A 25,400-nucleotide genomic window follows, 5' to 3' on the forward strand; every position below is an offset into this window, starting at 1 on the left:
GCCAAACCACCTAGATTTAGACCCTGATCTCTCCTACCCAGACTGACCTTCTACAAAAAGAACATCCTGAAACACATAAATGTCAAAAACAAACAAACACACACATACACACCCTTAGCTCACCATGTTGAGTGACAGATACTGTTTTAGCTAGACTCTGTTCCATGACATTTCTTTTCTTCCTATTCACTCATCCCCAATCACCAGTCAATCACTCACATCATACTTAATTGAGCCCTCACTTATGTTTACTGAGGTGTGCAAAGAAACTCACACTCTCCAGGGCATTTGAATCTGACACAGGAGTTCACAATTTGCATTTTCTTTTTTTTTTTTCAATTTCTTTTGTGATTTTATTGATTCATTGATATTCACTTTTTTTTTAACTTTGTTGTAAGTACCAAATTTTAATCTCTAAGTCAATTTTTGGGAAAGAAACACCAACAAGAACTTCCCTCCAGAATAAAAACAATGATGTCCATTCCTCCAAACAAGCAAATTGAAAGGCTACCAAACAAACAAGTGAGCAAAAAAAAAAGAGGCTTACACAGAAAAAAAAGTAACAAAAATCACATTCTAGGGTTTCAGTGCATTTAGCAGCTTTTGCTGTGGTGTCTAATCATCTTTCAGCTGACTTTCAAAAAATAACACCCTAGCTCATCAAAATATACATTTTCTATTTGCTTTTTTAAATTAAAAATAATTAAAAAAAAGAAAACTGGAAGGAATTCACAATCAATTGCGCACGTGATTGGAGCGAGCCGAACTTCAAGGTTTAGCCTTCTTCCAAACAGTGTAGAATACCCACAATTTTAAGTATGAAGGGACACAGACGGTTTCCTTTGAGAATTCCACAGGACAATACAGGTGTCCGAGCTGTTCTTCATAGAGCGACAGGGTTTCAGTCAAATTGACACAGTTCCCCTGTGTAAAGTATTTCCCATTCTGTTCAGTACTTTCATTGAGAGGTCAAGAATCAGTCTGAGAAATTCCCATGTGGAATATTCTTCTGACATGTGGAGATCGAAATAGCAGTCAAATCATTAATCATATAGTCAAACTACCTCCCTTCTTTGGCATACCTCTTCAGTACTGGAATACAGTCTTCTATTAGAACCTGATAGCAGTCTCCTTTAAGATTGTCTAAGGGCCTTCCCGGTGGCGCAGCAATTGAGTGCTGGGTTGTGAAGCTGCCCACAGCCTCTGCAGCGCTGGTTCAATCCCCGGCTGCTCCCCCACCACCGGAGGAGGGTCCTGCATGGTGCGCAGACCTCTCCTGACGCCCGCTGCTCCCCTCAGCAGTGTACTTGGGTCCTTCTGCCTGCTCTGCTCCCCGCTCTGTCTCGGTGAATTCTCTCACCCTCCCGCGCTTCTGACTGTACCCAGTGCTTGCATAAATAAAAAAATAAATGAATAAATAAAAATTAAAAAATAAATAAATAAAGTTCAATGTACTTTCTCTCCTTAAAAAAAAAATTTAAAAAAAAAAAGATTGTCTAAGACGTCACCACACGTTTTTCACATGTATTTCTTACATCCATCAATCACCATTTGGTCAATCTCTACCATGGTGACCATCTCTGGTTTCAGTTTGACTATTTCACATAATATGCCCCCATCTCCACCTCCCAGAATCAGAACGTCTTTGCCAGTGTAATCTTCTTTGCCACTGCCCATGATGGCCCGTGTATATGCCAAATCACTCTCTGCCAAATTGACATGCCCACTAAGGATGAGGATATTCCCAAATTGCTTTGAGTGAAGGATTTTGATGTTCTGATATGGCGAGTCTTCATCATACACCACTTCATCTATGTCATACTCAACCAGGCGGCCATCAGCAGTGGGCCAGTATCTCTGGGTGGCAATCGCTTCACTTGGCCAGCTATGTCCTGACTCAGTTCTTTCATTCTTTCTTCTACTCTGTTCAAAAGGCTCAACTTCTTTGCCTTGCGCATCACCCTCGTGACTCTGAAGGTCCAGTAACACCAATCCATGTGGGTATATTCTCAAGTTGGCAAAGCTGTCATTTTTGTTTATGTAGGTTGCTAAGTAGCCATGGTCCTGCCAGCTGTGCACTGACTCTGTCATGCCCTGCTCCTGGAAAATGGACTGGAGGCCTTTCGGAATGGTCTCCCATCAGCTTTGGCGCCAAGCTTGAAGTCGAGTGTGCTGTGTGCTGTGTTGCTGCCATAGTGCAGCTAAGCCCTGGGACATGCCTGGGGGAGGCGGCACGGGAGACTGGGGACCGCACGGTGGGTCCTGCGGCGTGCGATGGGAAGGGTGTCATGCCCCAATTTGCATTTTCTTAACTGGGAATAACATCACTAATATTGATTTGAACATTATACCAAAGCAAGAGTGGCAAACAGTAAAATAGAGACTGTCTTTAAATGAGTGTTGAACAAATACCTATTGGTCAAGCATGTACCAAACATTTGGGGCAATGAATAAAAACTGTCTAGAAGGAGAAAGGAAAGTGGCTGCTTAGTCTCTGCTGCTGGCTCCTGCTTGGGAAGGTCTCAGTAAGAAACCTGTGTCCACTCCTGCCCTGTGGCTGGGATCCCACCAGGGACTGCTAGGAACCATGAGCTGTTGCTATAGTTTCTACAAAGATGTCAACAATGAACCCTGCCCAAGGGTTTGAGGAGGAAATGAAGACTCTCTTGGGTGAAGTCTGGAAAGACACAGCTTAGGCTCCTTTGATATGAAATAATTTAATGGTGAGAAGAAAGGTTTTCCCTGGAGTTCTAGGAAAATCAAAGGACTCTATTAAATTTCCTTAAGAAAGAAAAATTGATTGAAGTTGTGGTGGATCCCAGCCAGTACCTAAGGCAGAAAAACCCAGAAATGAAATAGAAACAGTGAACTTTGCAAGATGATTCCTCACTTATTTTCTTCTGAACTTTCAAATTAAATAATATCCAGAGAACAGAGAAAAAAATCCCACTCACCCCCCCACCCCCATAAACAGATCTTTGACTCTTGTTATATCTTTGACCTATTTTTCCACAGGATTTTGAGGTGTTTTTTTTTTTTTTAGCCTCAAGTAAGTTCTTTATTAATTTTAAGTTCTTTGTAAAATTTTGCCCATGATGTGTTGTGAATATTTTTGCCTAGTTCATCACTTACATTTTGACTTAGCTTTTTCATTCAAATCCTTTTATTTTAAAGCAGTTAATTTTTTTCCTTACTTTGCATCTGGGTATACATATGTGCATAGTTATAGTCGCAGCAATAGTTGTACAATAAATTATAGTATGCATACTATATAGTATATTTTATGTATATATACCTTTTGTTTTCTTATGTATCACACCATATAGTATTTATTTGATTAAATGTCTGTCTATCTCATTAAAATCTATACTCATTGAAGGCATGGAATGGTTGTTAATTTTTTTTAATATTAGTCTCTTGAGCATGGAATTTATAAGCCCTAAACTGGCCATCCAAAAGAGGTACTCAGAAATCAATTCCCATTTGTAATTATGTCAGATTCAAATCTATTAGGCATCAAAGCATGTCCTTTTGAATCCACTTTATGTAAAAATGATCCTGTGCAACACAGTCACCCAGAAGAGTGGAACTGTGTTAATTCTTAGGTGGAATTCTTAAATCCTGGTTCTTCTTCCTCACTCAACTTTAATTAAGCAGATTTATATCGTGAAGATAGAAGGTGAAGAATGAGGAGCTAACTCTTGTACATGATTCTCTGCGCGACCATCAATTTCTCTTCCCAGTTCATGTAGCTATTGTTCCTTTCACTCTCCCCTGCTTTCCCAGAGCTTTGGAGTATTTTCTCATAACAGCTGAGTGGCATAAAAGTGAATGACATGATCAGTTTTGTCTGTCTGTATGACTTTGGTGATAAACGGAGAATTGTCTGACAGAACTCAGGGCAAATGTACACACTTTCCTGGCACTTACCAAGGACAGCTGGGTGGACCCCACCGAGGTTCTCTTCCCAATGTTGTGATCTTGGGCTTTCAACCTTCCCCTTTAGTCTCCTCAGTGTCCCTCCTATAATCACAGCTCACAGACTTAAACATGAGGAAACTAAGTAAATGAGGTTCAAAGGGTACAAAGATGCAGATTGGGGAAAAAAAATATTCTGTCCCCCCCCACCAGGTGTAGTCCCCATAGTTTCCTTCCCCCATGCACCTGTGCACCATCACCTCAGTCTCCTCTGCTCCTCCCTCCCTCTGATCCCTCTCCCACCTCCTCCCCTGCAGGATGTCTCTGATTTATAATTGTCTGTTTTTGTTGTGTTGTGTTTCGTATTGTCATTATTTTTCCCACCGATGTCTTGTTTGGTTCCCCTGTATTCCTCCTGTAAGTGAAACCAGCAAACATTGTTTAAAAATGAACAATGATGTTAAAAAATATATAAAAAGGAAAAAAATTAGATTCTGTTGTTTGTTCTCCTTCATTTGTTAATTTGCACTCAACAAATGTCCAGACCCATTACAGAAACACAAGATGGGGTTTAAGAATAATATCAAGAGTATTCCTTGGCCCTGATCTTGCCTATGGTCACATTTTCCTGCTCTCTGGTTCTTTTTTTCCAGTGGCAGCATGTAGCATGGAGCCTTGTTTTATAATCACAGATGCTGGGAAAAAAGCTCCTTTGCAGGAGGTAGAAAATAAAATGTCCTGTTTTCACCATCTCACCATGTGTTTCTTCTGGAATATCAGCACATTTCTGCCAGCAAATGTCTTTATCCCCCACAGTGGTCCTTTCACTGTCCATTTCCAGTCTCTGCTGGTTGACATAGTCATGACTGTTGTCAAAAACTCAGGTTATGTATGTTGGCCCTTAGAGAACAAAATTTCTGTCTGTGCAGATTCAACCCTCAGGTTCAAATCAAAGTGACTGTCCTGGGGGCCTCCCTGGTGGCACAAAGGGTTGAGATGCAGCACTATGAAGCTATCCGCAGCCACTGCAGCATGAGTTCGATCCTCATCCTAGGAGCCGCCCACTTGGTGCAGCAGACTTCTCCTGACTCGCCCGCTGATCCCCTCAGCTGTGTGTTTCAGTCAGTCTGCCTGTTCTGCTCCCCACTCTGTCTCTGGTGAATCCTCTCACCCACACATTCCACCCCCCCCCACCTCTGGCCTGTATCCCAGTTCTTGTGTGCATAAATAAATCTTAAAAAAAAAAAAAAACAACAAAAAACAAAGTGACTGTCCTGTGAGAGTGTCAAGAAGTCTTCCTTCAAAAACCATCCCCCCTGATCAGACCCTTGAAGACAATGTCCTTTTATTATGATCTCTGGCCTTGATCAGTTTCCCTAAGCTTTCTTCCCAGCTTCTGATCTCGATACTCTAGTTTCTCTTCTCATTTCCTAATTATTATTTTTAAAAATTTTCTTAGTCAACCCAGTTCCATAGTCAATTGTTTCTACTTTTTTTGTTGTTTCTGTTAGTATGTTTTGGAATATATTACCTGGACATTAAAAACATCAATTTTGCTTGAACAAGCATAAAATATCTCTTGTCTATAGTAAAAAGAGATATAAAAAAAGTTAAATATCATGTTATAATGGAGATTGATCACACCCTGGACTGAAAATCAAAGAGCTAGGTCATCATTTTGGCTGGAGCACTTATAATTATGTGACCTTGGACAAGTCAGTTTCACAGGACCTCTAACTCTTTATTAACTCTAATGTGCATCCTGGTCAAACATTTTAAGGATTTTAAAGACCTATAATGCAAAATTTATTTGATCATCAATGCCAGTGTGACCTGAAGGACTCCCCCAGTGTGAGTGATACAAAAAAGATCAAGGCAGAAGTTACAAGCTGAACTTGGTTCACTCTCTGGCCATTTTTTCTGTGTCGATATTGGTTGTACCAGGTCTAGGACTGGCACTCACTGTCAAGATGATCCAAGCGTAAAAAGTATGCCTTACCCTTCTCCTGGCCAGCTATACAAGTCTACTCTATTCATTGTTGGAGAGGATTATACAAAGGTTTATCAGGAGGCAAAAATTACAGGGGCCATATGGAGGCTAGCCACCACCAGATTTAAACACTGCTCCAAGATTCTGATCAATCAGAAGGGACTTCAACTGTTCAAGCAGTTCGCAATCTTGGTTAAAGGCTTGAATCATCCAGGAGTCTGATGCCTGTGTCTTATTCCACAGAAATTCTGATTTCATTGACATGGAGTGGGATAGTCACGGTGTTTAAAACACAAAAACTCGGGCCTCCCCGGTGGCGCAGTGGTTGAGCGCTGGGTTGCGAAGCTGCCCGCGGCCTCTGCAGCACCAGTTCGATCCCCGGCTGCTCCCCGGCCCCCGGAGGAGGGTCCCACATGGCACGCAGACCTCTCCTGCCGCCCGCTGCTCCCCTCAGCAGTGTACTTCGGTCCTTCTGCCTGCTCTGCTCCCCACTCTGCCTCTGGTGAATTCTCTCACCCTCCCGCGCTTCTGACTGTACCCAGTGCTTGTATAAACAGAACAAACAAATAAATAAATAAATAACATGCCTCTATAAAAAAAAAAAAAAAAAAACACAAAAACTCTCCAAGTTTTTCTCATGTGAGATCAGGGATGAGTATACTGCAAATGAACTAAATGTTCCTTTGGAGACTAAAGTCCATGGAGAATTTGCCTATCTCTCCTAGCACAGGGGTGTGTGAGGAGGTTTAGGAGACCAGAGGAATCGGTCATATATTCACTCATTAACTCCTGCAGAATACAGAGCAGGTCTGACTGACTAGGTTCCTTCTCCAATATAATAGCTCCTGTTGCAACTGTTCTGTAAAAGATTGGTAAGAGTTGGATTAATTCATCAATGCCAGCGTGACTTGAAGTTTTTTATTTGTTTTAAGACAGATCAAAACAGGTAGACTGAACGAACAGGAAAGTCCTCTCTAAAAAGAGAATACTGAGAATTAAATGAATTGGATTGGTGTTAGGCATTCTGTGCACTTTTCTCTTGCTCTCTAACACATACACACATACACGCACACCACACACACACAGAGTAAGAATGAGGTGAATCTTACCTCATATAATTTTAGATTTGTGGGTATTATGTTTGCTAAGCTACTTGGTTGTTGGCTACACACCACTTTTGAGCCTTCCTCACCCTACAGGGCAAAAACCCAGACTGAACATGATGGAAATAAGGGTGAAGGGGGCCTGGAACTGGAGTTCTCATGCAAAGCATTCTGTTCTCTTTCAGTAAAAACAAACAATAGTTTTTCAGTACAAAGATTAGTAGCACTTTCCCTTTGGAAACTCTTTGCTAGAGTTTGGAACACTTGCTAGAATTTTCCATATTCTTTTTATAATTTTCCTAGTGCATACAACAAGCCTGAGACATTATCATAATTTTGGCAAATAGTTTAGAATGTTGGTCCAGAGAGAAGAGCTGGCATGTACATATGCTTGAAACCATTGTTCTTGTTCAGAGAATTAAAATGAAAAATAAAAATATGGCAAGCATTTTTTAACAACAGCAGCCTGCTTTGCACTTCTTACATAAACAAGAAAATCCCTACAGATTGCATGGGGTACAAGCATGACATAGCCTCTTACTCTTGCTTCTCTTTCAAGTTTCATGCAGATGAGAGGGTGAGTTGCTGGGAAAGCAAGTCATTTCCTTCAGACATCCATTTCAGCTGCAAAAGAGGCTTGCCCAGTCACAAAGCACAATATATATCTTCTCCCTAGGATTATAGCAGAGTTTTGCTGTGTGGCAGAGTCCCAGGGGACTAGACTTCCATCCCGTGACAAGGCAGATCACTTCCAATGGGCTCTTGAAAGCAAGTGTACTTGATGGGAGGTGGAGGTGGCTTGAAAGGTGGGGGTCTCTCCATGCTAGGAACAAAACATTTCTCATTCAGTATTAAGAAAGTGAGGCAATGGATGAAGGATAATTTTAAAGTAATCTTATACATTTTTTGAAGTAGAGAAGAGAAAGAGACATGTGCCATAAGTTCTCTCAGAAATTTTCCAAAATAAATTTTTGCTTGTTAGTCCTATCAGTCATTTGAACATCATGGTAATAGCATTAATTAATATTTATGTGGTATTCTACAGTTTGCAAAGCATTTTTATGATAACATAACCATGGTCTGATCCAGATGGATATAAATCAGAAAATGAGGCTTACATTATATGCCATTTGTATCTACAAATTGGGTATTACTCTGTAGATAACTGACACTCAGTTTTTAATCCACTTGCTCAAAAGAACTCTGGTTCTCAAGTCTTTTAATCAGAACCTATATTCTTCATAGCAACTGCCTTCTAATCCAAGAAGTGTTTCTCTTATGTGAGTTCAAATATTTCTTTCAAAATTCTGGGAATAAAGACTTAAGGCTTTAAAATCTTCTTAAAATTTTTAAATAGCCTTCTCCCTGCCTACCCACTATCTCCCACTGTGCACTGTGGGGACATGGGAGGTAAAGATCTTCTGAATGGGAGATGGGTAAAGGTAAAGATCTTCTGAATCCCTGTTACTGGATGGATCATGTTAGAATCCCTTCCGTTAGACTCAGTGCACATTCCTAAAACCACCTTTGTACAAAGTACAGGACCCTGTTAGCATCACACATCTCTTTGAAATGCATTAAGCACACAGGTGAGTGTGAGATTCAGCTGTGCAAGTGCGCCAGCTCTCTTGCTATCAGAAAGCAAATATATCTGTGAGCACATCTAGTCCGGAGACACAATCACCTCCAACCCTGTCTGCTAATCCATAGCACCTTAATTTCTCCAGAGAGAGAAAGAGATAGATGATATATAGAAAGATACAGAGAAACTGTTCTTCATCTTAACATAGCACTGATATTTGAATTCAAAACAAAACAATTCATAATTTCAGAGTCCCATTTTATTATTTTAATATTAAAAAAATCCATAATGCCTATTACCTGGCTTTCTTATACATAGATTTTTTTTTGGGGGGGGTGAAGGAAATTCTATGGGGACTACACCTGGGGGCAGGGGAAGCAAACATTGTTTAAAAATGAACAATGATGTAAAAAATATATTAAAAAAATAAATTTAAAAAAGCAAAAAAAGAGGAGGATTTCTTACATTTTAATGGAAATATAATGTCAAAAGTTAGAAATATTCTAGAAAATTTGCCCTTTTTTATTTTTCAGGGAATTAAGAATTTCCTAAAGTTATGTGGTAACCAAAATAATGTCTTTAGACAAGAACCCAGAGTTTCTGAGTACTGGGTTATTGTTTTATTTACTCTAAAACCCTCTCTGTATGTGGTTATAGAGTCTTCAAGGATAAGCTGAGAAAAAGAGAAGGTATTGCGCGATGGTCAATGTCATATTAGATAGTAATAGTAAGAGACAGAGAAGATCAGCTTTATATGTTATAAGGGTCTCCTCTAATCAGGGTCTGATCCAACTAGATATGAGTCAGAAATGTGAGGCTTAACTTTCTGAGCCATTTCAACATGCTGAACAGAGGGAGAAGAATTTTGGAAAATATTTCAATGAGACAAAAAGGGGGTAAGCCACTAATTTTTTCTTTTCACCTTGGAGGAAAAGGTAAAATGACAGTAAAAGTCCATTCGGCTGATAAGCAGCTGGAAATTTTTGAAAATTACCTTTCTTACTCAATTTCACACTTGAGCATCCAGACCTGGCTGGGTCCAGGCAGTTCAGAGATGCATGACAGTGAAAAAAATAACAAAGTTTAAAAGAAAAATCAGTTTCAGATGGGGGGGGGGAGTTGAGGCTTACTTCTCATTTCATGCCCACTGACTATCCCATCTAATGTGTTATTGTCTGAACAGACACAGGGGGAGACCACGTCAGAAGTTGTGCACTGATCCCAACTGTGTAGCACAGGGCAAGCTTCATAGCTTCTCTGAGCCTTACTTCCTCAGGTAACTGTAAGAGGAACCCCATACAGGAATAATATTTAAGTGTTGAGTAAAAGTGCCTGTTCCCACATATCTTAGTATTATACTTACATTTCTTTTTGATATTGATAGCATTTCCTCACTGCAAGACCAAACAGTAACATGCAGAAAAAGAGTAACACGGCTACAATCACTGACCAGGGCATTCCATCTGTTTTTGTATCTTTTGTACCTGAAAGGGGCATAAAGAGAGAAAAACATTGGCAACTGGAAAATAGACTAATTGAACTATTTCTCCTGCTTGGAACATGAAGCATCATTGATGTCAGTTGTTCTCTGGGATCATGTAAGTGCCTTGTTCTCATTTCTGTGTTTACATTTATGCAACTGATTGTTTTTATGTTAAAATGTTCCATAAATGATATTTAGTTTTTTTTTTCATTTTCCCAAGGTTTTCAGCAATCCCTGGCAGATGTGCCCAAATGAAAAGTTACTTGTAACAGCTAATGAACAAATGTGATAAACTGTGATTTATATTCCAAATTTACTCAGTAAAGAAAACTTCACATGTAAAATAAAGGTCTGATTTTGGATTTTCTTATTTGCTTTTTTCTCCTTTCCTTTTTCTTCTTTTATTGAGGTAACATTACTTTACAACACTGTATAGGTAATAGCAATATACTTTCTCACCACAACCCCTGCACCAAATGTATAGTCACCACCCACCACCAAGACTCTATACTGATAAGATGATGGGATATATGACATTTTAACTCCAACATTTTAGAGAAATGAAAGAACAAGGGGTTTTCAATAGGTCTTATATCAATGCTTATAAATTGTCTCCCAAACAAATATAGAAAACGTGTCCACTGACTTCAGGAATGACGTAGTGGAGCAAGAGAGTTCCAGTCTTGCCCAGTCACTGAATTAAGCAGTTCTTTAAGGTATCAGGGTCTTAAAAATATTGATAGGGCCCCAGTTTTCAGTTCTATGCTCAAACTGTATGCAGGATGATGCACCAATGACCTGAAAACTGTGTGACTTTCAAGATAAAATCAACTGAGACTTCACCAGTCAAGGGAGTTATCACTGAAGTCAGAGTTGAGCATGCCTCTGAATTTATAATCATTATCTGTATTAGGAAGATCCTAATTTTATAAAATCCTTTGCCTTATGATTTAAAAAAAGGATTGTGTTTTGCATTAACAACATTTTATCAGTTAATTTATGTTTCAACAATCTCATACCTCAGACTGTATTTTCACAGCACCTAAAAGTTTCCTATTGCTTTTCACCTGTAATTCTTCATGGTTTAAATTTTAAATTAAATTTATCCTCAGAGAGGGTTTTTCTTGTCCTCAACTAAAATCATGTCATTCTGATAGACTCTGATAACACCTTGCATTTGCCATAACTAAATTTGCCTAGCATTTGCCATAACTAAATTTAATTTTATGATTATTTACTTACTATTAGAATCTTAGGAGACTAGTGTTTGCATCGTATATCCAAAACTGCCACAGTACTTGTCAAATGGTAGACACTCAATAAATATTTGTTGAGTGAACAAAACCCTACCCCCAAATATGGTAAATGACTCACCAGACATGGCGTTGTTGCTGTTATTTTTTATAGTAGATACACTGGCACTTGTGGGAACTTGTGAAAATTTTCTGGTTGTACTGGTGAGGACATCACCTAGGGACATAAAGGGGATATCTGAACAGATCCACCAGCCATCTAGACCATGACAAATGGAATCAAATCATGATTGGATTTCACTTGTTACTGGGGAGAGTTCAGTTTGAATGGCCTAAATGCTTCTAAAATACTATGTGTAAAATTTACTATGGACAATTTAGGATTCTGGCATCTTGCAGTTACTAGGGGAGTGAAATTTACTATTGGTTTGAGGAATCAAAGAGAAGACATTTAACATGTACGACTAAACAATATGTGCTAAAGAATCTCCATGAGATACTTAAATGGATATGGAAGAATATCTTAAGTTGGGGTAATGGAAAGATGAGGCCCTATTCCTGTTTTTCCAGATTACCAAAGATCCAGCCACTCAAAATACTGATTCTTTTACACCTTAATGTATTTGATAAGGTCAACAAAAAGTCTTTGGCCATGTTGGAGTAGATAAATCCACGCTTACTAATCATTTCATTTTCTGATGAAAAGTACACTTTCTTACCACAACCCCTACACCAAAAGTATAGTCACCACTCACCACCAAGACTCTATAATGGTAAGATGGTGGGATATGACATTTTAACTCCAACATTTTAGAGAAGTGAAAGTACATTTTCTCAAATGAATTTTTATAGACTTAATTGGCAAAAATGTTATGATATAAATTTTTATTTTGATACAAAACAGAGAAATCTATGACTTGGTCCCTGACTTCTTTGAGTGACCAGAAAGAATTTTTATTTCATTCATTGTCATTTTCATCATCACTTGTTTTTTTTTATCATCAAGATGCAGTCTTAAATTCCTCTCTGGAATTGGCTTCCTATTAGTTCTTGCTTTTCCACTTGTGCCCAGATAAAGAAACCACTACCTTCCCTAACCCTAAGTCTTCCCCAAGTACTCACCATGAAGTGTCAGGCCTGCACTTGAGGAGTGTGAACTGTATGTTTCACTGGGCATCCATGAAGCTGCATAAAGAAGAAAATACTAAAACATCAATATTTTAAGACTTTCATTGTCCCTTCTTGACCTTTAATTGAAACTAATAATTATGAAAACATGGTATCAAGGAATACTTCAAATAAGATTATTGACATAGTCTGTATACACATTAGAATGTCCCCAAATAAAGTGTGAGTTGAGAGAATGCTGTGACCCCGGTGTCTCTAATAAGGGATATCCCAATCACTGTGACTTAGAAGCAGGAAGAAGAAATGTAAGAAAATCTCCAGAAGAGGTTCCTCCAGGTCAGAGAGTGGTGTGACTGTACAAATGTCTATTCTATCTTCTAAAAATAAAAGAAAATGAAACCCAGATGTGTTATGGTGTACTTTAGTTAAGAAAGACTCCAGTAAGACTCTAAAACCTTGATAGAATGTTCACCAAGGAACAAAATAGTTTGTAGTGCAGATGACATTTTGTTTTACTATAAAAACTTAACTGTGTTAACAGTGCATTATCAGGACACTATGGCCATAGGCCTGAAGAGCATCTGGGTGAGCCCCTTTGAAGCATTTAAAGGCAAACCTTACCCTTGAGTGGATGGGAGCGAATGCAGACAGCACATATGGCTTTTGAAACAGCTTTATTGACTCATTTTGTTTAGTGCCCTATCCCTGGCAAGAAAGACCCACTTCTTGGCAGGCTCCACATATCTCTATTTGATAACAGGTCTATAATGTAATGTAAAGTGAAATAGCTGCAGCAGTACATGGTTGCAATCATTAGACAGGCATTATGCTCATTTATTTAAAACATTAGCATATGTGGTTTTTTTCCCAGTTAACTGTGTTCTTTGGCATTAAGGCCAAAATAAACCAAAACCAAATAAAAGCAAACCCAAAATAAACCAAAACAAACATTAACCCCCCCCCTTTAGCTCTCCCCTTTCTTGATTTCTCCTTAGATGTGAATGATAATTGCAGCTACAGAAAACGCAGGGTATCAGGCCCTTCAGAAGAAGTGTTAAGTCAACATTTTCTAGAGATTATTAACAGGGCAGTCTGCTATAGTTATTTCCACTTATTTCATACAAGAGTAAGGGTTGCTTATTATCAGCAAGTCAATATAAAGCATTTTATAATGGTTGGTTACACGTGGATAACAACAGTTTTTTCACCAAATACAAAGTGCCAACCTTTTCTGATCAGTATTGATTTTCCTAAAAGAGAATAACTAAACATAACACAATTATAGAAGGTGGTAATACCATCAACATGATCCACTCTAATTACAAAAATATAATATTTAAAATCATGCAAACTGTTTGACCACTTCATAAAACTTGTGTTATACTTCTAGGAACTTGTAGTATAAGAAAACTCCTAAAAAACGTGTGATAAAATTAAATGACAAAATCTATTTCAGAGAAGTAGGGAGTTATTTTTCTAGTTTTAGCTTAAAAAATTATTTTAAACTGTTAGAAATACACAGTGGGAAGCATGTTAAGAGAGGTGGAGAAAAGAGTTTCCAGTTCATCAATTCAACATGTCTGGAATTAATTAACCAATGTAGAGGAAAAACTTCAAGTCCAATAATATTTGAAGTAAAAGTCTTCCAGCAAGATGAAAATATGGGCAGTTGTATCAGTTGTTCTCACAGGAGAACCTTCTTTTCTGAAAGTGTTTGTTTATATAGACTCTTCAGTAAGATATAGTTGGCTACCTCCAATAATTTATCTTGCACTAAAACAAGACTATCTATAATTTAGATAGCCAATTTTCAGCATGAATTCCATGTTGGCTAATCCATCTGCCACTCTTAAGTCTCTTGAGAGTCTCTCAGTGCAATTATGTTGCTATTGTCTTTTTAATTGATTGTAATATTCTGTGGTTTTCAAGGCATCATCATGTTTAATCTCCTTTAAGTCCTTTGAGGAACCATTTTCATCAATATCCATGAATGAAAATACTTTGTCATGTGGATGATAAACACCAACTTGAAGGATAATGTCGTCTAGTAAATTACCATTGTGAAAATATGAATGAACACAAGGCACTGTGCTATTTGGAGTTTCTCAAATAAAGTGTTATATCCTTTCTTGAGCAAAATATCAGATTCTCCCACTATTTCTTTAAATTTATCTTTTGGAAAAGTTTATTCAGCAAGAAAACTGTGACTTAGCTTAACTTTCTACCAAAAAGTGTTCTTCTCTCCTATGGTAAAAACAGGAACCATTTCAATAGAAAAGCATTTTTTGCCTTTTGTTGCAATGACATTTTCTGACATTCATATGTAGCCAGTTTACAGGTATCAATAATACTGTCACATTTTAGGCATCATGTCCTTTTGTAGATAAATACATTGAGTGTCATATCAAAGTTTCAATATCTGAAGTTTAACAGCTATTCTTTTGATAAAAGCACAGATAGGGTCTCCCCTGGTGGCACAGCGGTTGAGCGCTGGGCTGCCAGGCTGCCCACAGCCTCTGCAGTGCCGGTTCGTTCCCTAGCCGCTGGAGAGGGTCCCACAAAAAAAAAAAAAAAAAAAAAAAAAAAAAAAAAAAAAAAAAAACCAAAAAAAAAAAACCAGATAAAGTTCATTATTCTTTTACGATTCAGCAAGCTGAACTTCTCTGGAATTCTATCATTATTTTGTATTACAATATTTTCCTGGTTGTCCAGTCTTCTTTAAGGCACTCTGAGCCCTAGAACAACAGCATAGATGGCAGGGTTTGGATAAAGGGGTCTCAACAATCTGGTCTTCTGGACCCATCTTCCTCTTCGTGAGTATGCAGTGGGCCAGCACCACCACTTCCAGCAGGATGCATAAGCTGGTACTATCATGTCCATTCTTGCTACAACCACCAACTCCATAGGTGGGCCTCTCATACCCTTCCTGACCATGAGAAGAAGACAGCACTAATGAGCTTTGGAAGTGCAGAGCTTGTATGCTTGCTGTGGAGCAACCCATCAGCCCCCAGAAATTGAAATTTTTTTAAAAGAAGATAGAATTTTAAACTGAAGTAAATTTAAATGTTTAATTTGAAACTAACTTAACCAGGAGAATGAGTGGATAGTGCTTTAGACCACTGCTTAGGAAAATGGAATGAGAGGTGATATAAGACATGTAAGATTTTAGAAACTGAGGTCAAGAGAGGTGATTTTAGAGAATGAGCCTCCCAGCCAGCAGAGAACAGGGGGACTACAGGATTATCATGTAACCTGAAATAGAAGCAGGGCCCACCATTGCTGCAGGTCTTGCCTCTGCAATTGCCCATCAACTCCTCAACTCTAACTTTTACATCACATCTGCCTATGGAAAGTAGAAGGGGTGTTATGGAATTATTAGGCTCAGCTACCTAGAACCTGAGAAGAATCAGCCAGGAACTGTAACACAATAAATGCATTTGCAGGATTTAAGTAGAATATGTAAATTTCAAAGCAGAAGGAATGCATTGACAAAGAACAGAGTGAAGACCCCAATGTAAGGTCAATAAGGGGTACCTGGAGAGCCAGATGTGTGCGTATATATGTGTGGTGACAGAGAGCTTGCTGATTTTGGTAAGTGGACAAATGGAGATTCATATCATTTTTCTGCTTGTCTACCTTAGACTGATTTCATTGTGGCTTTAGGCTCTCTGAACAAGATGGATGGTAAGGAAAACGGGAAAGACAAAAATATTAAGCTTCAGTTTTCTGCCTCATGGCCTGATCACCAGTGTCAGGATAAAAATATATCCCAACATGTTATTAACCTTTTTACATTTGGGTATTTGCATGGTCATATTTGGTATTCCCATTTCATAAATGCTAAAGTAAAATATGCCTTTCTATTCTAAATTATAGGAAATTTAGAAGTTACAAAAGGATTAGAGTCCCATAATCTTAAATCCATGGTAACTTTTCTCATTAAAAACCATCAACAAAAAGAATATATTAAAACATATATTTATAAATTTAGTATATATGCAATGTACTCAGAACCTTCTAGTGACATCAAATATTTATGAGCAAGACAAAATGCATGGAGAAGCAAATATTACATAGAACATGTTTACAAATAGCAAGGTCACTAGAAACATTTTCAGTGGGCTTATTTCATCAGAAAGCCATCCACTATCAGTCTTTTTTCTGACTCTGAACATTACATAAATCCACTGAAATAAACATACTGGAAGAAAAAGAAGTCCCATTACCAATGCCTGTCATGTATCTTGCCAAATGCACCATCTAATACTGGATGTCACATTTTAGTCCAATCCAGCAAGTAAAAACATGTTTCAAAAACAGTTTTGGAGTGAGCAATCAGTATTAACTGGTTGGCTCCTACGTGTTTTTGTAAATGATTATAAATATAGTAACTCACTGCAGAGAATTATGGATGAAAAGTGACAAGTAGTTAACAAGAACTTATCCTTGTATAAGTAAGGTGGGCTTTTACTACCGGGGAAAAATTGCTGGGTTTTAGAGTCCTTCCTAGATTTTATAATTCATAAGGCTATTTGTATGGTAATAGTGATAATGAGAGATCTAAGGATAAAGATATTTGAAGATTTCAAGTAGAGAAGGACAGAAAATGTGAAGGATTACAATGAAGGATTTCATTATGAAATCTATTAAAAAGACCAAGTCTATACTTGCATAAGTTAAGAGGCACCTTTTAAGAGTAAAATTTTATTGAGGCAACACTGGTTTATAACATTATATGTTTCAGTTACAGCATTTTAATTTGAGCTTTTACATCATGATCACCAACAACATACTTATTTCTTTATGTTTGATATTTTGCTTTTGACACAAACATCAGAAACAGAGAGAGCCCAGTGTGAGGTCCAGAAATGGTCTGTTATTTGTCACAAACACACAAACAATAACAAGGCCATTTTTGAGTAATATACATGGTAGTGATGTTTTAATGCTTTTTTTTCTTATAGATAATTGAAGTTCCTAGATGTATTTGCTAACCAGTCTCTTCTTTTCACTGCCATTTTCCTTGTGGACTTCGACATATCTCAAAGTCCTACTTACCTGTGGATCTCTGTGTGCCCTCATTTCTGATACTGCCTCTTCTGTCTTATATTTGGGCATTGAGTTCACAGGCTTCTATTACTGATATATTTGTATTCTATTCTGTTCTATTCTATTCTATTCTAGTCTATTCACAGGCTTCTATTACTGATATATTTGTTAAAAGTAATTTGTAAGAGTATTTGTAAAAAATAGTTGCATAAAATATTTGTTAAAAATACATAACATTATAGAAGGTCATGCACAAATTAATAATGAAAATGTGTCATGAATTAAAGATTAGGATTAATCCGAGTCTGTGAACCCAAGATCTATAAAAGAGATTAAATAATGCTACAAAACAATATTATATTATACATGCTCCTTTTGCTCTTTGATTTATTTCCCAAGAAGTTTCCAACAGTGAAATGACTGAGCCTGTGGACATAGAAGGCTTTGAGAGGTTTGAAGTAGCTAACTTAAATGCTTTTCAAAAGTGGCAGACATTTACTCTTCATAACAAAGAGATTCAGAGTTTTTATACCTGCAGCATCCAAGTTCTTCTCTTCTTATTGTTTCAACCACAATTCCTTGCCACTTCCCCACCATATTTTCTTTATCTTATACCACTGAGGTCAGTGTATTTCCTGTTTAGATTCTGTTCATGTCTGCCAAAGATGCATCAGTAGATGCTGCTGCTACTTAGCTAGATTAAAAATAACAGACCATTTCTGGACCTCACACTGGGCTCCCTCTGCATTTATCAGTGACATACATATTTTGGCCAGCTTGCTACTCATGTGCTACTCATTGCTTGTCCTATCACCATCAGTTTTATCTTTACTGAGACATCACCTTCTTCATTAAGGCCTTTCAAGCCCACCTCATTTAACATGGTAATCCACTCTTGCTCTTGATTTTCATTTTCTCTCTTTACTGCTTTGTTTTTTTCCATTTCACTTACCACTATTTATCAGCTTCTTTTCCACCAGAATTTAAAACTTCAATCTGTTTGTTCATAGATAGAACTCCAATCCCTAGAACAATGTTTTAAATATGACAGGTGCTTTGTAATTATTTTTTAATGTGATTATGAACAAAGCACATAGCAGTTGTTCAACAGATGTATTGGGTGAAAAAATGAGGCCTGCAGATACTAAGGGAGTCAATAATACTTACAGTTTTTGGCATCTTTCCCAGTGGAGGTCCAGGAGTAGTTGAAATCTTGGGTAGTCACACTGGAATTGCTGGCTGAAAGGCGAATTTTTCAGATTCAGCCTTTTTATTAAGCTGTAATTTAACTTTACTTTGATGTGCTAAATTTTTAATCTATGTGACTTTGGGGAAATCTGAAGTTGAAAACAGGTTTCTCTTCATAACCCTAGGTGGCATATTAAGCAAAAGTTTGCTAGTTATTTTATGCCAACATGTCACTACTTAGTTTTCTTTTTCTGTTTTGTCAACAATTCAGATCACTTAATGTCCCATGACAAATGAAAGGTAAAATACTCTTGTTTCTAAGACTGTGGTGATTGTCATATCAATATATAGTCATCAGATTACAGTTGCTACAGAGAAACTAAAAACTAAATTATCAACATTAAATAAAAAAAATACATTCCTTTCCACAAATCTCATGATTATTGTAGTTAACTTAAACTTATGAGAGTGTTGTCCCTTTGAGTTATAAGAAGAAAACCTCCCATACTCACTTTGACGGGTGGCTTCTGGAGTTGATGAACTCATGTCTGTAAAGCTTATTGAAGATGTAGCTGGATATTCTATTTTGGAAACATAATTCCCAAATTATTACAGGTGTTTACATCTGCATGTCTAACCATGCCACTACTCTTAACAATGGTGGCATGCGGAGCATAGAATACTAGAGTTGGAAAGAAAATTAGTGAATAAATAATCTAATGGTTTCATTTTATAAATGATGGAGCTGAGTCCAAAAGGTATATATTTATGGTTACATGTTCAATATTCAATACTATTTATTTCATAGTAACCAAGTTTTCCTAACTCCAAATGTGTTTTATTTACACTTTCAAAATACATTTTTCATTATCTTGCAATGAATATTCCAATTTTATACAATCTCTTGCTATACTAAATATGTTTTCATATTTACTTCAATTCTAAGTTTCAGAGTCACCTCCATCTTTATAATACACCACTTCCCATTCTCTTCTTCTCTTTTTTTTCCCCTTCAAATAAAAGACTAGTTTATATTTGCTTGAAAGTATTTCTGGGAATGAAACAAGGTAGATTGAGATGGAGAAAATACGTAATCATACACCACTGAAAACATGTTTATATCTCTTAGGAAGACAAATTCTTGATATATTTTATGTATGTGTATTTCTCCTTTGTTCTAAATTATTTTGAAGGTGACTTACATAAATATGCAATACAAGGAGATAAATGAAGTAGATAGAAAGAAAAAATAAGGGCAAGGAAAAAAGTTAGAAAAAGCATGTTGAGTTCTATTGTAACCTGAGTGGGGATATTACATCAAATTCACTTCTTAATGTTGTGTACTCTTGATAGATATGACCCCATATTTGGACAGAACTTTCTAGTAACAATGTTAAGAAATAAAGAATATATCTTATGTTACTGATGAATAGTGAAACAGCAGTCAATTTTTAAGAGAAATTTCTCTCTATTCTTTATGAAGAGAACACTGTACTACATATACCAGAACTTCAACAATAGTCACACAATATGACAGCCAATATGCTCATTCATCTTTAAGTTTAAGCTACTACTGAATGGCACCTCTGCTTCCCAAGTACCTTAAATCTGGAGAAAGGCATACCTTAAATAGAAAGCATGGGTAATCAAATCTCTGAAAAAATATAGGTGGAGAGTAAATAAACTAGCATTGCAGCTTATGCATATATAAATAGCTCACAAACAGAGATGATCAACAGCAATTATTTTTCAATACAACCTGCCAATGAACACCAAAGACTTGCTATTCCCAACTCTGTGAGTATAGTCAGCCATGGGCCAATGTGTTAGAGGCTGCCTCAGATGCTACTATATGAGGAATGAAATGGGAAGCCAGCATCAGGGCAGTGTTTTACAGACACTATACACACAGCTTCATGTATGTGACAAATACCGAGATGACATTAAGAGAAAGATATTAAGCCCTTGCCCTCATGGAATATACAGTTTAGTAAGAAAAAAGTTCAATGATAAAATAAAGTTTTATGAATGAATAAAGTTCAAAGAATAAAGTTCAGATCACTAATCCACTCTTCTTATTTTTATGATTTACTGGCTCTATTTTATTGCATTTTTTTACTTTTGGTATTCATTTTAAAAAATAAACTAACACTGCACTGTAACATTATATAAGTTTCAGGTGTACATCATTAAAAATCACCCATGTGTACCCAGTCTCTTCTTTCTGGTTCTGATAATGTGTATTTCCTAGCCTCCTCTGCAGGTAGGTGTGGCCATGTACTGAGTTCTGGCTGAGGGAAAGAGAGTTGGGGTGAAGGTTGTCATTTCAAAGCCTGGCCTATAAAACCTCTTACATGGGATCTTTCATGATTTTTCCTCATGTGCCATCCAGATATGATGCAGGGTGACTCAGAAGTCACCGCTTAAAGGTGGCAGGGATCATGCAGCCTGGTTCTTTCATGGTTGCGGAACACAGCCGCCAGCCAGTGGCTTGGCCCTTGTCGTCGCATTCCAAAAGGATAAATGAGCTTATATCAAGTATAAGTGGACAAAATGAAATTCTGGAATCTGTTGTTAAAAAATTCTGCTTCTCCTCCCTTGCAGACAGTAAAAGCATAATCACACTACAAGTTGATAAGAGCTGAGGTGGGACTGCAGATTCCAGAGGAAGAAAGATTAGCCAAGGTATGGGAGGTCAGGGATGGCTTTCAAGAGAAAGTGACATATCAGCTAAGCCGGAGGGAGGGTAGAAATTAGTAAGACAAGTAAGCATGGGGAAGAAGAAAAAAGAGAGAAACAAGAAGTGCTGTTCCAGCACTGTGAACAGAAAAGGTGGGCCGAACTGGTCAGTTCAAAATGTTGGCAGCATTCTATGCAAAGTAAAGGGATGAGGACAGAAAGGAGCTATGTCCCCAAGACTCCACGTAGGACATTCAACTGATCCTTATAAGATGCCCTAACCCAGTGGCAAATTATTTGTGGCCTAGACAGTGAAGGCTATAGGGAAGAAGAGAAGTGGTTAACTTCACACATGGGCTTAACTGGAGCTGGTGATAACTGAATACAGGAAAAAAGAAAAAGCCAAAAATAATTCCCAGTTTTCTGACTTGAGTAGATTTTTGGACCATAGATCATCAACTAAGAAAATAAAGAGAGAAGTTTTGGAAGTGTCTAGAGGCACCAAGATGATTTAAATTTTGAACAGATTGATTTTCAGTGCATATGAGACATTCATTTCCAGCAGAGTTGACCATGAGTTTGAATTTTAGGGCTGAAACCGGCTGCAAGTATATACTTGTGAGTCACCAGCATACAGACAAAATTGTAATAGTGAGGAGGGTAGGTGCTGGGGGAAAAGAAGTGGGCCTAGGATGGAACAGTGAGGACTGCTCCATCTAAGAGACTGACAGAAGAGGAGGTATCAAAAAGGAGGAGTCGGAGAGGCAGGGAGAAAGCCAGGGACATGTGATATTAGAGAAGCCAAGATGACTAAAGGTTCCCAGAAGCAGGGTAAGTCAGTCCAAATCAGCAAACACTTTGTGCCAGAGGCCGGGTCAGTGGAGTCACATCCTGCTAGGAGGACAGGTTTCTATATAGCTCTTAACTGCTAGGAAGTCTTCATTAGATCCAACGACCTGCATAGGGAGTTTAGGAGACAGATTTGCAAACCACTCGAAGTTTTGCAAAAGTAGTGTAGCTTGGTTATTAAAAGCATGAATTCTAGAGCCAGATTCCCCGAAGAATCCTGGCTTGGTTCTAAGTTAAATGCATGATATTGGGAAAGCCTCTTGATTTTTTTTTTTTTTTTCCTTCTTCAAATCCCTCACTTGAAAAGTAACAGTATTTTTCTAGTAGGGTAATTGCAAAGATTGAGAGTCACACATCAAGCACTTAGAAGAGTGCCTGGCATGAGGTATGTGCTAAAAGGCAATCTTAGAAGCCATAAAATGGGTAATCTGCAGTTTAACTTAGGTGTTGAAAATATAAGCACATCCTAGAGACAGGAGACTTGAATCTCATGATGAGTTCTACAGTTACCCCCATTTCCCTTGATTTCTCTTGAAGGTGATTAATTCAAGATAACAAGTCCCTCCATCCTCAGGTTGGCGCAAGTCAAGAATTATATTCCAAAATGCTGCATCAGAAAAGAGTTAATTGTCAAAGGTGAGAGAGTTGTAGTTTGCTGCGGTGTTAGCTTTATGATGGGGTAGTAATTTCTTTTGACGTTGTCACCTGTAATTCTCCCTTTCTTTAACCTCACTGAACCACCAGTAAGTAATTCAGATTCTTGAGCAGGAATTTCTGGCTCCCAGCCACCCACCATTTATTAAGACCACAGGCCTTGGGGAAAATAAGAAATGTACCATAAGATTGTATGAAACATTTTTAGATTAAGCGTTGATTGCCATGAGCTGAGTATTGGATCACGTTCCTGTCACTGCAAAACTGTTATTACAGCATTGAGCACTGGCATTTTCCCACTGGCACACACTGGCCTGAAGACTAATTGCAGGGCTGATGGAAGAGGTCAAGGCTCACATACTGTTGCTGAGGCTCTGCTCCACCGCGCCCTCTAGAAGAGGGCCTAGCAGCCTCCACATCAAGAGCAGCTATACTTTTCTCTTGGTTGACTGGTTCTTGTAATTTCATGAAGCTATGGATCAGAGTGAATTTGAATTTTATTTCGCTCACTGAGATGGTTTTATCTTTGCCCCTCTCTACAACCCTTTCTCTAGTTACTTATTTTTTTAATTTTGTATTGTTTTACATTCATAACATTATATCCCTTTTGGAACAAGGCAAAGTAAAGAAATGCTTTGAATAGTAAGAGATGTAATTCTCAGTTACAGAGGAAGAAAATGTGAAAAGATGGGGGGAGGTTAGGAGAAAAAGGAAGAGAGACCACCATTTTTTAAACAATTCTCAGAAGAATGAAAAGAATGATCCATTTATTCTGGGGACCCATTCTTCATGTAGGAGAAAGTGAGGATTTTATTATCCATCTGCAGCCTTTTATCCCTCTTCCCACTCACCAGTGCTATTCATTCATCCATTTATTCACTCATTCATTCTTCTTCCCTGCCCTCTGGCTTCTTACTCTGAGAACTGACCTCCACATGGTCACTTAGTAAGTGAAAGTAGAAAGGAATAGTATTTATTTATTTGTTTGTTTGTTTGTTTGTTCGTTCATTCATTCATTCAAGCACTGGGTACAGTCAGAAGCACAGGAGGGTGAGAGAATTCACCAGAGCCAGAGGGGAGAGTAGAACAGGCAGAGTGATGAAGTACACCGCTGAGGGGAGCAGCGGGCGCCAGGAGAGGTCTGCGCGGCTGGGGATTAAACCGGCGCTGCAGAGGCTGCGGGCAGCTTCGCAGCCCAGCGCTCAACCACTGCGCCACCAGGGAGGCCCAGGAATAGTTTTTAACAGGGTGATATGATACCAACAATATTCATGATGATGAAGAAAAAGAACTAGGAAACAATCATCAGAGATCTTTGGACTTATTTGTAAGTTATAATACCATCACTTAGAGATCTCAAGTTAATTAACAACTGCCAGCCACCTTTTAAAATACTTTTTACCATTAACAGACATTCTCCCTACCCAGTCTGACTGCCCGCACTGGGTATCGGCACTGATTATTAGCTTCATGTAATTTAATTCTGGCAGGGATCATTAGAATCCTGATGAATTATGATAACTTGACTGGATATTTCATTTATATTAAAATGACTGAATAAATGCTCTTTTCTAGAGGTCAGAAAATAATGTGACATCAATCCTTGCTTACTGCAGGTTTACTGCAGGGGAAGGAGAATTGGTTCATTTGATTCCACCTAAGATGCTGTTCAGGGAGCGTGTGGGAGGAGGAACATTGCCCCAGGCGTGCTTGCTTCCTTGATCTTTGTGTTACTCTGCTGGTTCAGATATCAGTGCCGCTCTATGCTTCTCACAGGCAGGCCTATGGAATTTGTTGAGCGCTGAATAAGTGCTAATAAGCATCTAGGAACAAAGGGATCAATGATGCCCAGTCACTATCCTCAGGGAGCCCAAGGTCATTTCAGTCTGATTGTCTCCAGCTGAATTCTTATTTTTTTTTTAGGCGGTGGAGGTGGGGGGTCTTGGCTAAGGGTCTGTACCAGGTTTCATAGATTATTGAGAGAATGATCTCTTTTCTATGGACTTTGCTTATCATGTAGAAGTCAGAGCTGAAGTCATTCAGGGAACTATCTACAATAGATCAGACAAATATCCATCCCCCTTATCCCCACTGTACACATACCCTAGGTCTTCATATCTGGTTCAAGGTTAAGATCCTTGGCATTTCCTGAACTGAGTTCTAACAATCTCCACATCATCACCCTTGCTAATCCTTGCATACATGTTTTCATTTACTCACCCAACATTTGGGAACCTCTATCTTCCCAATTGTGCTCAGCCCAGGGGAGGCAATGATCACCTCCCCTGGAGTGCAGTTCATGGAGGATATGGACATTAGTCCGAGAATCATATAAACCAATCCAAATATGAAAACACATGAAAAAAGGAGTGCCTACTCAGAGCCACAGAAAACTCCTCTGAAGAATGAGTAGGAAAAGGAGGGATGGGTGGGGTGGAGTGGGGGCTTTCAGACAGTGGACGCAGCGGGTGCCAAGTCCCAGCAGGTGGCCTTGCACATGGCACTTGAGTAGCTTTAGTAAATG

The 25,400-nt window shown here is 38.2% G+C and overlaps 1 protein-coding gene and 1 pseudogene across 1 annotated transcript in view; both read right to left on the reverse strand.

Annotated features, from left to right (window-relative positions):
• Positions 1-768: 768 nt before the first annotated feature.
• On the reverse strand, positions 769-4,753 carry LOC119258127 (spermine synthase-like; annotated as a pseudogene).
• A 2,704-nt stretch (positions 4,754-7,457) lies between these two features.
• The window catches only part of CD96 (CD96 molecule), a 65,828-nt gene continuing 47,885 nt past the window's right edge, over positions 7,458-25,400 (reverse strand). Inside the window, exons 9-14 of the mRNA XM_054701148.1 lie at positions 19,207-19,275; positions 18,674-18,745; positions 12,452-12,514; positions 11,451-11,546; positions 9,957-10,077; positions 7,458-7,834 (exon numbers count right to left, since the gene is read on the reverse strand). Of these exons, the coding sequence (XP_054557123.1) occupies positions 7,729-7,834; positions 9,957-10,077; positions 11,451-11,546; positions 12,452-12,514; positions 18,674-18,745; positions 19,207-19,275 (527 nt within the window). The 3' untranslated portion in view covers positions 7,458-7,728. The remainder of the gene's footprint in view (positions 7,835-9,956; positions 10,078-11,450; positions 11,547-12,451; positions 12,515-18,673; positions 18,746-19,206; positions 19,276-25,400) is intronic.

The sequence above is a fragment of the Talpa occidentalis genome, unplaced genomic scaffold (assembly GCF_014898055.3).
Source record: "Talpa occidentalis isolate TD23 unplaced genomic scaffold, MPIMG_talOcc4v2.1 talOcc4.4, whole genome shotgun sequence".
Lineage (NCBI taxonomy): Eukaryota > Metazoa > Chordata > Mammalia > Eulipotyphla > Talpidae > Talpa > Talpa occidentalis.